The 15,843-nt window shown below is 30.4% G+C and overlaps 1 protein-coding gene across 1 annotated transcript; it reads left to right on the forward strand.

Moving 5' to 3' along the window:
• Positions 1-8,273: 8,273 nt before the first annotated feature.
• LOC133834635 (probable membrane-associated kinase regulator 6) lies at positions 8,274-9,685 on the forward strand. Its single transcript, XM_062264309.1, has 2 exons — positions 8,274-9,126; positions 9,263-9,685. Exons 1-2 carry the CDS (start codon positions 8,448-8,450, stop codon positions 9,268-9,270), a joined length of 687 nt encoding a protein of 228 aa, XP_062120293.1. The 5' UTR covers positions 8,274-8,447; the 3' UTR covers positions 9,271-9,685.
• The last annotated feature ends 6,158 nt before the right edge of the window (positions 9,686-15,843 follow it).

Below are 15,843 nucleotides of genomic sequence, written 5' to 3' on the forward strand. Positions count from 1 at the left end.
TAAAATACATATGAAAAAAAAGAACCAGTTGCAATGGTAAACGATTTCTTAGCCAAACTTGGAAACAAATAGGATCACAAACAAAAAAACTAAATTGGTCATAATCGTAACTGGTTACAGATTCAGAACTAAAAAAAAAAACCAATCGCCATGGTACCTGGTTACTTAGTCAGTTGTGAAAACAAAATCAGATATAAACAAATAAATCAAGTTAATCGTTATTGTAACTGGTTACAACTAGATCTAAAAAAAAAAAAATCAGATATAAATAAAAAGAATCAAACGCCATTGTACTCGGTTACTTATACAGATCTGAAAAAAAAACCAAGAAATCAGAACACATCATGACTGTAACTTGTTACAGTTAGGTTTAGAAGGAAAAAAAATAAAATATGAAGTGCAAAATCAGATTTGAAATAACAAAACTAGATGTGAAAAAGAAAAAGAAGAACAAAGAGAATAAAAAAAAACTAAATCTGAAGAAGAAGAAGAAGAAGAAGGGCGGAGGTACGTCATCGCCAGGGGTGAGGGCGGAGGTACATCATCGTCAGGGGTGGGGGCAGAAGTGCGTCGTCGTCGTAGGGGGTGGAGGGCTGAGATGAGAGAACCAAATTGGGGAGGAGAGATGAAGAAATGAGAAAATAGAAAGATATTGTGAGGGAGAGAAATGAGAAAGTAAGAAAGAGTTTTGTGTATTTATGATTATGGCAATTTATTTTTTATATACTACAGAATTACCATATTTTAAACTTTTTTATTTTCTTCAAAACTTATTATATTTTGTATAATTATTTTTTTCCAAAAAATATAAAAACTATATTTATTTTTGCCATATTTATGTAAACTTCTCTTTTAAAACATTCGAATTGGTGGGCCTTCTCTTACTTGGTTATTGGGCCAATACATTTTGATTTGATAGCTGCAACTTCGATGGGCCAGCGATGAAGTGTCCAGTGGGCCAATGTGCAGATCCACAACGATGATGAATGGAATTCTCTAGCACCATCATGTCATAAATTATTATGATTAAGTTTATTAATACTAAATTAAATCATTTGTAATAAGTTATATAAATAAACTTTAAGTAAGGCAGAGTCATCTAATTTTTTTTACAACATGTTTATAATTTGGATGGATACTATTGAATAGTACAGTGATAAATGTTTAGTTATGTGATTTTTGTTTTAAAAAAAATTCTTTAGTCCCACTTCCAACTGCCAAAGGTCCACCATTAACTAAAGTCAACTGCTCCTAGCTTGTAAGTAATAAAGGGGTGGAGCCAACCAATAGCGGTACTAATTCATTACTGAACTATGAACTGGACTGTACTCGAATAAATAGAGAAAGAGAAATTAAATATACCCTCTCTTTATTCTATTTTTTTACTGGTTTCGAAATTTTAAACAGAGGTTTGAATTTTTCTTCTTTCAAATAAGAATGGGAGATTTTGAATATATATATATATATAAATATAAATATATATATATATATATATAATATGACAATTTTTATATTGGGGCTTCATTTTAAGTTCTATCAGTGCGACTTTTCAGTGTTCTCGACTACTGAATAGTTTTCAGCACGATTTTTTTTATGACAGTGTATATTATAGTTGTTTAGAGCATCTTACAAATTTTCAGAAAATTTCGAATAGTTTACAGTACCGAAAACTAGTTCAAACATGTTGTTCTCCACGCACATAAAAAAAATTAGCCACACGTGCAACAACATGTTTGAACTTAGTTTTCGGTATTGTAAACTATTCAGAATTTTCTGAAAATTTGCAGGATGCTCTAAACAACTACAATATACACGGTTATAAAAAAAATCGGGTCGAAACTGTTCACGGGTCGAGAACAATGAAAGGTCCCACTGGTAGGGCTTAAAGTGAAGCCCATATATGAGAATTGTCCTATATAGGAGCTTCACTTTAAGCCCTACCGGTGGGCTTTTTAGTGTTCTCGACCCGTGAATAATTTTCGGCACGTTTTTTTTTATGACCGTGTATATTGTAGTTGTTTAGAGCATCCTGCAAATTTTCAGAAAGTTCAGAATAGTTTACAGTATCGAAAACTAGGTTCAAATATTTTGCTTTCCACGTGCATAAAAAAAATTGGTTACGCGTGCAACAACATGTTTGAACTTAGTTTTTGGTACCGTAAACTATTCAGAATTTTCTGAAAATTTGCAGGATGCTCTAAATAGCTACAATATATACGGTTATAAAAAAAATCGCGCCGAAAACTATTCACGGGTCGAGAATATTGAGAGCCCAACCGGTAAGGCTTAGAGTGAAACACATATATGAGAATTGTCCTATATATATGTGTGTGTTTTTATTAAAAAAAAAGTATGTACTTTTCAATAAGAGTTGTCTCACTTCTCTCTTGGACCACCACTGGTCCTAAAAGTTGCTAACTTGGTTTGGTCAGATGTAACTATATCCATAACTTGACAGCAATGTTCATCACCATTAGTAACTAGTTAAGCAACTAACTTGGTTACTATCAGAAACTTAGAGACTCATTTTGAAAAATACCAATCATCGTTTGAAACACTGTAGAACTCAATTATTTGCGGCGAAACTATAAGTTCCACTTAAGTACCCATAGTTTTTTTTTACAATAAAATAATATCTAAGATTAATTTTTAGTTGAATTGTAAGTACTTGCCATTACCTTTGTCAAATTAATTTAAAGAGACATTTGCAATAATACCTTTATCGCTATTTATTTACTCTATTTCATTATTTTATTTTTCAACAAATTTTGATCTTGCTAAAGATCTAAATTCCTATCAAGTTGTAAAAGTCTAAAGAAAAATGTAAAGAACAAAAATTTCATTGAAAGAACCTAAGTTGTGCTAAAAATTACACTTAAGAACCCACCTTTTTTTTCACTGCAAAAGCACCAAACATCAACATGACAGCCGCATGTACTTGCCATTAGATGTTGATGTAGCAAACATATAATTGGTTCAAATAATTAAATTATATTTATTAGTGAATAAATCAATTAAAAATTGAAAATATTATCTAGAAATAATTTTAAATTGATTTATTATTAAAAATATTTAAAATAAAATTGAAAAAATTGGAAATCTCCAAACTTTTTGTCAAAAACTAATTTTTTTTATTTATTTGATAAAAAGCTATTTCTTATTTTAAAAATATTTAAAATTTAATTTGGTTGGAGGGAACTAGGATGATTTTTTAAAATTGGCGAGCATCTAGACAAGAAAAATTTGAGTTTGAGACCGAGTGTTATCTAATTTTCTTTTGGTATTTAAGTGTAATTTTTCGCATAATTTAAATACTTTTCATAGCAAATATCCCTTGAAACTAATTTGCCACGTCAATGTTTAACGGAAAAGCTACCGACAAATATCTACTATGCAACTAAAAGTTAGTTTTAAAGTGTTTCTGCCTTAAAAACCACCAAGTTACTTAATGTACAACTTAGATACTTTTACCACAAACATCTCTTATTATTTTTCTTTTTAAATATATATAAATTTGTGGAAAAAAACCAGAACTACTTTTACTTATGAATTAGATATATATATATTTTTTATGGTGGCTATTGATTTTTTTCTTCAATAAAAGTATATAAATTGATATTATTTCTGCTCCTTTTCATAGTATAGTATCTCTTTCCTCACAAAGAGTCTAATGAGATATTACTAGCTTAGAAGAAAATTGTAGGAAACAAATAAAATAAATAAGGCCAAAAACTCAACGTTCCCCCCCTTTTTTTTTCACCAACAAAATTAAGAATAAATAGAGAAAAAGTTGGCTACTGCTTTAATGGAAGCGGTTGTTATACTACTCTCTTCTTCATATGATTCTGTTAGCGTATTCATTGAACTAAAAAAGTTTTAATGGTTATCATAATCTTATGAATATAAATTAAATATATATATATACATACATATATATATATATATAAATCATTATAGTTATCAACAATCTAATAATTGTTGATTTAATCTAAAAAAAGCCACCACACACACTACTCCTTTTCTCTCATTGATCACTAATCACTAAACACAACACAAGTGAGAAAAATCTTATCCCTTTGTTTTCCATCATTTATAAGCCATCCGTGATTGCATAGTACTATAATTTGATTATTCAATTTTTTGTTTTGGTTAAATAAAGAACATTCTTTAGAGGATTAAAAGAGCATTAATGAGGGTTTGGATTCTCTTGTAATAAGTTGTTGTCTTTAAAAGGGGACATTAGGGGGGAACCAATGGGTTTCAAGTCACTCTCCTTTTCTGGCTTTTGTCACAAAAACACCTCAGTTCATGTCCAAGTCTTTCTCCGACACCATTGGGGACCCCTTGTCTGCTGCTATCTCTTTATTTTTTTTTAATAAAAATTTATTGAGTCTGTAATTTGAAATTTTTAGTCCAAAATTTTCATGAAAGTGATGTGTCTTTACCAAAAGTTTAAGCTTGGTTCAGATTTCAATTCACCACCACTCACATGGATAGTGGTTGAAATTGCTCGAAATTTGCTTACCATGAGAAACTTTGTGATATTTTTATTTATTTTCTTAATTTTAAGCTTTGATTTTTGCTGTTTAATTTGGGATAGATCCATTTTATATTGTTTTTCTCTAGATTTATTCGAGGACAAAAATGTAGATATATGAGTCTGTCTGGCTGTGATACTCATTACTCACTCAGCTCAGGATTGCTTTGATTTTATCTTTGTGGGTGCTCAGTTGTGGAATTTTATGTAAATTTATTTATTTGTCCACTAAAAACTTAATTTGTTAATTTTGTCAAATGTCAAGGTAATCATGGTGTTCCAAACATTCTTTTTCTTTTGTCTTTCTTTTGGGTTCATCTCAACTTTTGGACCCTAATATAATCTATGTTAGTAAATATATGTATATATATATATATTCTTTTCCAAAAAATAAATATCCTCTATTTTTCTTTCTCTCATTAATTACTCTACTTCTACGAGCTTTTGTGGAATTATTATTATGGCTTTTCCTACACTCCTTAATACATTTTTAAGCAAGAAAAATAGTAAAAATTTAGTCAAATACTATATAATAAACAAATTAATTTAGAAGAATATATTATGTACTTGAAAGGATTTCATAAATTAAGTAATTATATAATATTTGTTTTTGAAAATATAATTTTAAATTTGTTGGTGTAAAATGTGAGAATGCGAATGAGATTTTAGGCTGTAGGTTCTTTTTTTTTTCCTCCATTAATTTAAATGTTAATATATAAACATTGAATCTAATGATTAATAGGTCTCCAGAACTTTGATCTTTTTAAAAGTGGGTTGGGACCATACACCTGAGTGAAAATTTAGTAATGAAATGGAAAAATATTGAGAGCCGCCGTAGCGATATATATTTTGCATATAGCTCATTTCGTTAAATAAGATTAGGGAAATATCATCATCAAATACTCCCTTTTCTTATAATTATAGTGATTTAAAAAAAAAACTGTTTCAAATGATCCATTTAGTCTGCAATTTGAAGAGAAATTATAGGAAATGACCCAAAATAAAGCCATCAAGAAGCTAATGTCCTCATTTTTTAAATTGTAGATAAATGACCATTTTATATTGTTGATTACCTAAATTGCCCAATTGTATAATTTATTTATTTATTTAAGACTGTATGATTTTAATATAGTGGTATATGTATATTAATTTTGTTTAATTAGTTTTTATTTTAAAGTTATATTGATTTTTTAAGTTTTTTATAAGTTGTTGGTATATTATTTTTCAATTAGTGTATATATTTTTTGTGGTATGATATATAATTTTTTTTGTGATATTTAATTTCTATTTTATTATACATAGTGGTAGTATGTAATTTTGTATCATGGTATATACATTTTAATAGTAGTATATAACTTTGTTAGCATAGTATATACATTTTTTAGTAATAATTTTGTAAGTTTTGATGGTATATTATTTTTCAACTCAGTATATATATTTTGTGGTATGGTATATCATTCAACAACCCATAAAAAACGAAAAAAAAATTAAAATAACTTTAAAATAAAAACTAATTAAACAAAACTAATATACATATACCATAATATTAAAATATTTAGAATAAAATAGTAATTTTTTAAATGGTGTATTTGGTAATATGTGATATTAAATAGATGATTAAGCTATTTTACTACAAAATTAAAAAAACATGGACATTTACTTACTTTCACACAACATTAATGGTCATTTTAGTTAATTTAATTCAAGGAATGTCAACATTTGATATCATGGGTTTTTGTGAAGTAACGTTTTGGTACCATGTGTTTACAATAATGCTTATTTGGTACCCTGTATTTTAAAATCGTGCATATTTGATACCCAGCATTTTAAAATCATACATTTTTGATATACTAAAATCAAATTTAATTGATAAAATTTTGACAATTTAATCAAATAGCTCTCAATTTTAAGAGTTTCAAATTCAAATTTAACTACCTAATTACATATAATTGATGACAATTTGGTTATATTGATAAAATTTTATTTATAAAATATCTAAGTTTAGAGTACCATATATGTATGATTTTAAAATACACGATACTATATGTGCAATACTTAAAAAAAAAGATACCAAAACAATGCTTTGCAAAAACAAATAATATTAAATGAATAAATTCCCTTAAATTAAATTAACTAACAAAAATTGATAATCAGGAGCAAAATTATGGAGAACTACTAGAGCAATTTCTTTCTATGAATTATTAATTTTGACAATTAGATTGATCCTTAGTCATTCTCGTTGACTAGAGGACATGAGGAGCAATGTGAAACGAATAAAAAAAATAGAATTGTGATATTTCAAATAATGTAATAGTATTTCTTAAAAAAACATTAGAAAATTAAGTATTTTTTAAATGATATATCCAGATAGATAAGATTTTATATTATATGAAATTAGGAAGAGAGAAGAAAAAAAAACAAAAGAAGAAGAAATTATAGGTTTAAGATGGAAGTTGCTATATAATTAGTTGGAAATAAATATATTATAGGCAAATCTGATGTCGACATACACAATTGTGTAAGGCATACGCCCCATATTTAAGCATGATTTCGCTCCCCACTAAATTGGCAGTCCTCAACTTAACTATATATAAAATTAATGCTTATGTCAAATGGTTTCAATTATTCTTTGGACTTTAGACTAAGAGAGGTAGCACTTTAAAGTCCAACCCAACCCAACCCAACCCAACCCAAAAAGGTACTTAATATTAAATATTTATATGCGTTTATTATGTCTTATTCTGATACTTTACTTAAGTCACTCGCATGTTTTTTTTCCTTTCATATTAATGATTTTTCTTCACATACACTTACTTTGGGTATTAATTTTCATTTGTAATTAATTAAGAGGAACATTTCAGTTACATAATGATTGTTCCATATACTTTCTATTGTGTTATGATATTTTAGGTTCAGCTTTGTGCCGTAGTAGTTAGGATGTAGGCATCAGACTGGTGAAATCATCTTCTCAAACGGACTAATCTGCCCAAAAGCATAAAAGTTTGATGACAATAATAATAATAATAATTGAAAACAAAAATCACATTAAAAAGATAAAGACAAAATAGAGCAAGCTAAGCATAAATCAGCATATAATTGCGTACGATAATATATTAAAATAGCTTTATGAAAAAAAAGGACATTCCCAATTGATGTAAGAATTGAATCAATTCCCATTTCTCCTAACTCTAACCAGTTAGGGACAATAGAACATGCATGAACATGGCACCCATAAACCCAAGTTTTGTCATAATACACTTTCCAAATATGGTACGATGATCACAAAAATATTTCACATTTAATTTAATTTTTATTTAATTCAGGTAGGCTTTCACTTTAAAAAAGAGAGTATGCATGAACTTGTTTTGTAGTTCAAACTGAATATATTCTCTCTTCTTTTTTTCTTCTTTTGTCTTAAGGGAAAATTTGATAATACCCAATTGATGAAAATCAATGTACACATATAATTGAGCAAGAAAAAATTATTTACATATTTCTTTATTACATTATAGGAAAAATACGTTTAACAAGAAGAAGTGGGGTAAAATTAATTAGTATTAGTGATGCAACAGTACATTATGGATGCTTGTGGGGACTCAGTATTTTATGTTTCTTTAAATTTTTTCCCCTTTTCAATTATAATAAATTTTAGTGTCTCTTGCCAGACAACCACATATACAATTGTTGGACAGAGAGAGAGAGAGAGAGAGAGAGGTACAGATATAAATACATTAGATATATGTTCCATATATAATAAGAGGGGCCTCAATTACCTTTGCCATTGTCCAGTACCTCTTTCTCCTTGCAGTGTATATATCATAACACTTTTTTTTTATTCCCTTCCTCCTTTCCATACTGCTCTTCATTCATAAACCAAAGTGTACTGAGTATAGTTTTTGGTATAGCTGCTATGGAAACTTCTCATCAATCTCTTTCCATTGAAAGCTTCTCATATAGCTGGCTAGTTAACCTCAAAGTACCATCTCTAGAAAGCTTAGACAACTCTCTTAGGACATCTCTTGATGCATCTGATGAAGCTAATTCTTTCATTGAGATGGACCCTAGAATGCCACCATCCAAGAGATTCTTCAGAAATTCTCAAGATTTCAAATTTGATTTCCCTACTTCACCTTCTCCTTTAACTTTTGTTCATGCTGATGAGCTCATCTCCAATGGCTACCTCATGCCTCTTTTCCTTGACCCTTTAAAGATGGAAGTGTATGAGGCTTCAAGCTCTAATGAAAGCATGTCAATCATCAACTCATTGCATTCTCCCAAACCAGGTGTCCCAGCTGATAATTCTGACGCTTCATCATTGAGAAGGTGTAGGAGATTGTTGTCAAGGAGGATAATTCAAAAGTACTTGAATTTTCTTCGGCCATTGTATCGAAGAATTCGCGGTCACAACAAGGCGAGTGCTAAAGCAGCTGTGCATGTTGATAAAAGGGGAAAGAACCGAGTATATTCTTCAGAGACTGCCTCTCCAAGAATAAGTGTAGCTTATTCTGCTGATAATGATTGTTGGAGAAAGTCTTGTGATTCTGATAGCTCAATTTATGAGGCTGTTCTTCATTGCAAAAGATCAATAGGTACTCACTTTCCCATGTTTATTATTTACTAATCATACTATTTGGTCATTAGCTTTTATGTGCTTCATGTCACTATATATGGAATGCTATTGCTTTAGGGTGTTAACCTTTGTTAAAACTTTTTCTTATTTTGCAGGAAACTGATCATGATTTCAGGATTCTTGTTTGATGAAAAAAGAGGATAACTGAAGAGAAAGAAGAGGAATGATATTAAGAAAGGAACAGATTTGGAGAATCACATGGGAAGAAAATGAGAGGTGATCACAAGAGAAGATCATCCAGCCACTTGTTCTTTGTCACTATCCTTTTTCATTTGTTTTGATGATAATGTAAATTTTTGTCTATCGAACTATCTAAAATGGCTAGTCATGGAAAATTCTGGCCTTAGCTAGAAAGAGGGAAGGGAAAAAAAAAGGACATACATATATATTACAAGATTTTGTCCTTTCTCCATTTATGGGAAAGAAATTAAGAAAGCACCTACTTGATGATGAGAATCTTCCTTACTAATAAACCTGTAAATTTTCAATCTAGTGAATGATCATGATCATTTTGTTCATATCGGCACCTTTCAGTTTCTTTATTGAAAACAGATCAGTAATTATAAACACCAGAACAAATTTCATCCTATCTTTTCTGTTTGCTAATTGTAGTACTCGTGTAATTTTAAGTCTAATAAATGTTCACATTTTGTAACACCTCTCACAATTAAGAATCTTATAATTGGGAAAGGGATATCTTAGGCAAAGCTCCTACACATATGTCCATAATTAAGAGATATATAAATTTTTAAATCATAAAAGCTTTAGTCGCATCATATCATAATTTCAGGGGGGGAGAGAGAGAGAGAGAGAGAGAGAGAAAAGAATCTCATTTCTTGTAAGAGTCCCCAATATAGATCACTATCACATTAATTTATTGAAATTGACTCCACAAGTAGCCTAACTTATGAAATAATGGAATAAAAAAATAATAACAAGTGTTCTATGTGTTACTTCACAATAGTATAGCATATATATATATATAACATTAAACAACAAACTAGAAATTACTGTGTAATTGTCCAAATCTAAATGTCATTCATGTAGTATTATTAGATGGGCTCATTCGTTTGTCATTTCAATTATTTATATGTTTAAGGATCCATCAACTTCCAAGCTTATTACATATATTCCTGGGGTTCTCTACACCTAATTATCTAAACTATGTAGTAAATAGACTTAATAGGATAGTACCATGTCAAAGAATAATTACCAGAGTGCTAGGTTACTATTATATTTGATTCCATGGAGCAATAGAGTGACACATGATTTGTACTATCTTCGGCCCCATCTTACTAATCAATAGTAATATGGTAGACCCCTTATCAAGTACTATCAACAAAATAAACTCTAGTCTATTTCAGTAAACATAATCATATATGGAGGTTCCCTCTGTGCCCATTTCTCCACATCAAATCTCTGTACCAGAAAAAATAAATAACACGTCGTTTACTGTTCTTGCAAATATTCAAAAAACGTGCTTATTATTTCACCTTTTTTTTCTTCCAGTTGTAACACAGTAGTACTGCATCATTTTTGCTCCAGAAGTTTAAAACTAAACAAGATCATATGTTTTAGGTTGTTATTATTATTAATGATTATTAATCAGAATTATATATGAAGAAAACTTTGTTTTTGGATGTAAAGGAAAGAAGTAAAAGAGCCTTGGATAAGAAGAATATTATGGTCCCCTAAGATATGGGGTCCAAAACTGTGATGTTTGTTTGAACTTTAAAACATGGCCGGCCATTCTTGAAATCTCTTGAAGTTCCCTCCCCCCCCAAAAAAAATTATATATATATATATATATATTTATACACAAGCTATTTCTAAATAACATATTTATATAAATTGTTTAGGTGGCCCGATATGAACCATTGGGTGAGTAACATAATGGCTAAGAATGCGAATTTAGTAACATGTCATCAACTATGATGGGGGAGACATGGACAAAATGTGCTAGGAGAAGTGAACAAGTTTTGATAGCATTGCTTCTTGCGTTTCTTTCTGCTTAATTTTGTCCTCCTCTATCCATAGTTTCTCCTCTTCATTGCCAAGGAAGAAAAACCAAGCATAGCTTTATTATATATATATATATTATTACTATTATTATTGTTATTTTGTAGCTATTATATAAATATATCATCTCACTTAGCTTGGTGGGGGACCAAAAACTCGTACATGCTACTTGTCTCTGATATTGGTCTTTTTGTCACTGTAGCAACTAACATGTCACAGCTAGCTCTTTTCATTACTCCGGTTGTCATCAAAATGTTTCATTGTAGTTATTTCGCATATGGGTTTCAGTGAAAATATCTGCAGAGAATATTAATCAAGAAATGATTTTGTATTTTCTTTTTTCTTCCCTTTTGGTTGATAACTAGAGATTGTAACGCAAGTCACTTAAAGATATACATGGACAATTGCTGACCAGTAAATGTAAGGAAAAAAAAAAAAAGAGGTTATACTTGACTTGTTCTGATCTAGTTTTGTTGAGTGGGAATTAAGAATTGAAGATTGTTCTCATCAAGTTGTAATGGAACCAAAATCCTCGACAGATTATTTATCAGACAAGTTGTTTGGAAAGAGAATTATGGTATAAGGCTTAGTTTGAATTTGGAACGACTTGGGGACACATTGAATGGAACAGGCCACAGAATAGGTACCTTGTTATGTGCTGTTTGCTGTGACTTGTCGGAGCCATTTTAGCCTATATAATCACTGGTGCAAGTTCCACGACAATGAATATTAATTGCATGCATATATACGTATATATGTATATATATATATTTATATATGTACATGTGTGTGATAGAAAAAGTCTTGGCAAGGTTCTTTTTTTTGAGAAACAAGCCATGACTATCTTTATGGGACAATGCATGGGACAAGGGGAGTTAGTACAAGTTTTTCATTGTATTGTATCAATGTTTCGATTGGCGCCATTGATTGCATTAATGTTGTATGTCTCGCTAAATGTGTAAATTTAGATTAGATCTGAAAGATGGTATCATGTATGCATGTTATAGAAAAAAAAAAAAAAGAGTGAAATAAAAACAAGTGACAGTATTTCACGGACTCCGCCGTTGAAAAATAACTAATAAGAAATAAATTTATATAGACATTTGTCAAGATTTTGATACTATATATATACAGTATTTACTAGTTTTGCGGTTCTGGAAAATAGAAGAGATGAGTTTGTCAATGTTTGCTCTGCCTGTTCTCAGACAAGAACGAGAAAAGAATATAAATCTTGAAACAACCACAAGAAAAAGAAACATAGAACGAGGACACTTTAAACGACACCGAGAGACAAAAATAGAAAAAACGACACTGTGACCAAAAAAAATAAACGACATTAATATGGAAAAAACGACAATTGCCAAAATGCGTCTTCAAATGAAAACACACGACAACAAAATCAAATAAAAAGTTTAATTTTCTTTTAAAAAATATGGAACAAATTTACACACTTTACAAAAATATACAACAACACTTTTCCACCACAAAAAACAAGACATTTGCTTGCGCGTTTTTGCGCTGGCAAAAGCTGTTTGGCGCCGAAAAAGAGTGATTGCGAAGCTCCGTTAGTACTAGGACTTTTGTCAGTACAAAATGAAATGCGTCGGCAGAAGAAGGACACACTGAGAAAAAGTGCTTTCCACGAAATAGGGGAAAACACTTTCGTCGGCGTAATATTGCACTGACACAAGTCATCACCTTTGCCGGCGCAAAAACACGCCGACAAAAGTTAGACTTCTGCCGGCTTGATGTTGTGTCAGTAAAAGTTTACCCTTTTCCGGTGTGACATTGCGGCGGCAAAAATTAGTGCTTTTTACCAATTCAGTTTTTTGCCAGCGCAACTTTACGTCACGAAAAATAATGTTAACTTTTTATTTTATTAAATTAAAACAAATTATAAATTATTTATTATTTAATCATTTTAATTTCAATATATAATTTATATTAAGTTAAATTAATTAATTATTTAAAAATAATTAAAACTACTCTTAGCATTTATATCAACAATATTTTCATATTTTTTTTTAATTGAGATAAGGTTTCCACAACTAAATTAACTTAACCCATTTATTCCTATATGCTGGGGCAAAATTAGTTACGCACTTTTTCTATCTTGGTCTACAACCATTAATCATAAAGATTCTAAATTTAGTGTTATTATATATATATATGATTTGAGTACAATTGATATCTACTCTTACCGATTTAGGTCTAAATTAATCATTAATTTGAAAGGGATTCGTAAAAAAATAAGACATTTCAAAAAATAAAAAATAAAATAATTTTTTTTATTGTTCCATATTTTTACCAGCGTAGTTTTCATACTTTTGCTGGCGCAATTCGTAGATACGTTGATAAAAGTATTAACGGTAAAAGTCTTGGACTTTTGCATTTGACTCGACTTTTACCGGTGTATTAGTAGTGTCAGAAAAAGTTCTTAGCTTTTGCTGGTACACGTAAGAGATGCGCCGGTAAAAGTACATTTTGACGGCGCCTTTAGAAATTGCGCTAGTATAGATCGGTAATTGCCGATGAGAAAACACGCCGGTGAAGGGCTTGACTTTTCCCTACACATTTAACGAACTGTGCAGGCAAAATTACCTTTCCGAAACGCGCTGGCAAAATTCAATTTTCTTGTAGTGTTTTTAAAAATTTCCATATTTTACAATGAAAATTAAAAGTGGTTTCTACCCCGATACTTCTACTGCTCCGATTGATTACACCCAAACTCTAACAATGGCAGATTTCAAACTTGAATATGTCCATCCTCCATCAAGCTTTGCATGTCTGCACTTTTTGATGCTTCAGCTATTGATTAGAGGGCCTGGTTACGACCCAAAAAAAATTCTTAATATCTTTCCTCTTTGGTGGGAGCAGTGATTTAGTTCTTGCATATGCTTCGTCATTTGCCCAAAATCTGGTTATGAAATCACTGTCACTAGAAAGCAAAGAAGAATTGCTTTGTGCTTGCATATGCTATTGATTAGAGGGCTTGATTACAATTCAAAGTTTTTAACGTAAATAAAGTTTTCATAAATACATTTAAATTATATATATATAATAGTTTTCAATGGTAGTTAAATTTTAATAACCTGCTAGAGAAAGTTTAAACGGTCATAACATAAAAATTTCTATTTGTATACTTTTACTTTAAATATATTTCCAAATATAGAATTGAATTTATTATTTATCAAAATAGAAATTATGTAATTATAAAAAAGATAAGAAATTTATTTTTGTAAAGTATTTTACAAATAAAACCCTTAAATTATTTCACTCAAATTTCCAACTTCCCAAAGCTTTCAAATTATCAATCTAAGTAAAGTCATAAGTGTCACAACTGTGATCAAAGGCTGTGACAGATTTGTAATATCCATAATTTGGGTGATCAAATGTCAAACTTTGACTTTTGTTGGAAAATAACCATTATAAATGATCATTTAGTTTATTCCAAATAGTACCATAATTATAAGTAAGAAATAATGGATTAACTCCTATAATTATATATAAAAATATTAGTGATAGAAGTAGGATCATCTATCATTATACATAAATATTAGTGATAGAAGTAGGATCATCTATCATTATACATAGAACAGTAATATTCCCAAAGATAGTCACCAAACAATTAAATTTAATAAGTCATAAAACATCAAAATAATAATTCGCATCCATCATTTATCATTCCTAACTTTTAGATAGCTAATTTAGAGATACAGACCATAAAGTTCCAAATCAAATACATATATAATGTTCAAAAGATAGGACTAGGACACTAAATAGAACTAGGTTAAATACATTGGCTCCATCATTAATTCACCTTCCACATTCACATCACTAGGTTCCTAGAATGGGAGAGATATATGAGGTGAGCTTATGGAGCCCAGTAGGAAAACAACTTATATCATAGGACCCAAAAAGTTTAATAAAACCCTCCATGGTTAGCTTTGAAAACAAAACATACATCATCACCTATAAATCAAAATAGAGAGAAACCACAAATAATTATAAGAGCGTAGCTACATGTGCACATCATAACGTCCACTAGATCCTTAATTCCCGTTACCCTCCATAGGAAAACCGACATCCTGAATCGAGTAGCCGGACCTGATAACCACCACAAGAGGGAGGCTCATAACACTTCTTGTATACAAATGCTAGGTCTTTATACTTACAGGTGAGTGGACACCAGATCTACCTATGATGATGTAGAGACTAGGCCATGAAACAACAACATACCCAAATCATGATCACTATGGCTCTCATTAGTATAACCAAATGCAGGTAAACATGAAAAGCAAGAAACATATTCCCTTTATACACTACAGGAAAATAGGTCTACAGCGACGAATTTTGTTGTCGCTGTAGATCCAGAAGTCGTCGTTGTATGTCTACAGCGACAACATGTCGTCGCCAAACCGGTGTCGCTGTAGGTCCGTATGTGTAGCGGCTTGCAGCGACGAGAAAACGTAGTCGTCGCAGTAGAGTTTTACTACAGCGACGACATGTCGGTCGCAGTAGGTAATCCTTTTTTTTTTGTTGAACTGGGATATTGCAACGACATATTGTAACTTTAGGTGATTACAAAATTAAAAAACTTGAATTTCAAAGACTCCTACAGCGACCACATATCGTCGCTATAGGTCCGTGGATCGCC

Source organism: Humulus lupulus, chromosome 5 (genome assembly GCF_963169125.1).
Source record: "Humulus lupulus chromosome 5, drHumLupu1.1, whole genome shotgun sequence".
In the NCBI taxonomy this organism is placed as follows: Eukaryota; Viridiplantae; Streptophyta; class Magnoliopsida; order Rosales; family Cannabaceae; genus Humulus; species Humulus lupulus.

What these genes read in the sequence shown, in the direction of transcription:
- LOC133834635 (XM_062264309.1), top strand. Translation starts at nt 8,448, where the DNA reads ATGGAAACTTCTCATCAATCTCTTTCCATTGAAAGCTTCTCATATAGC.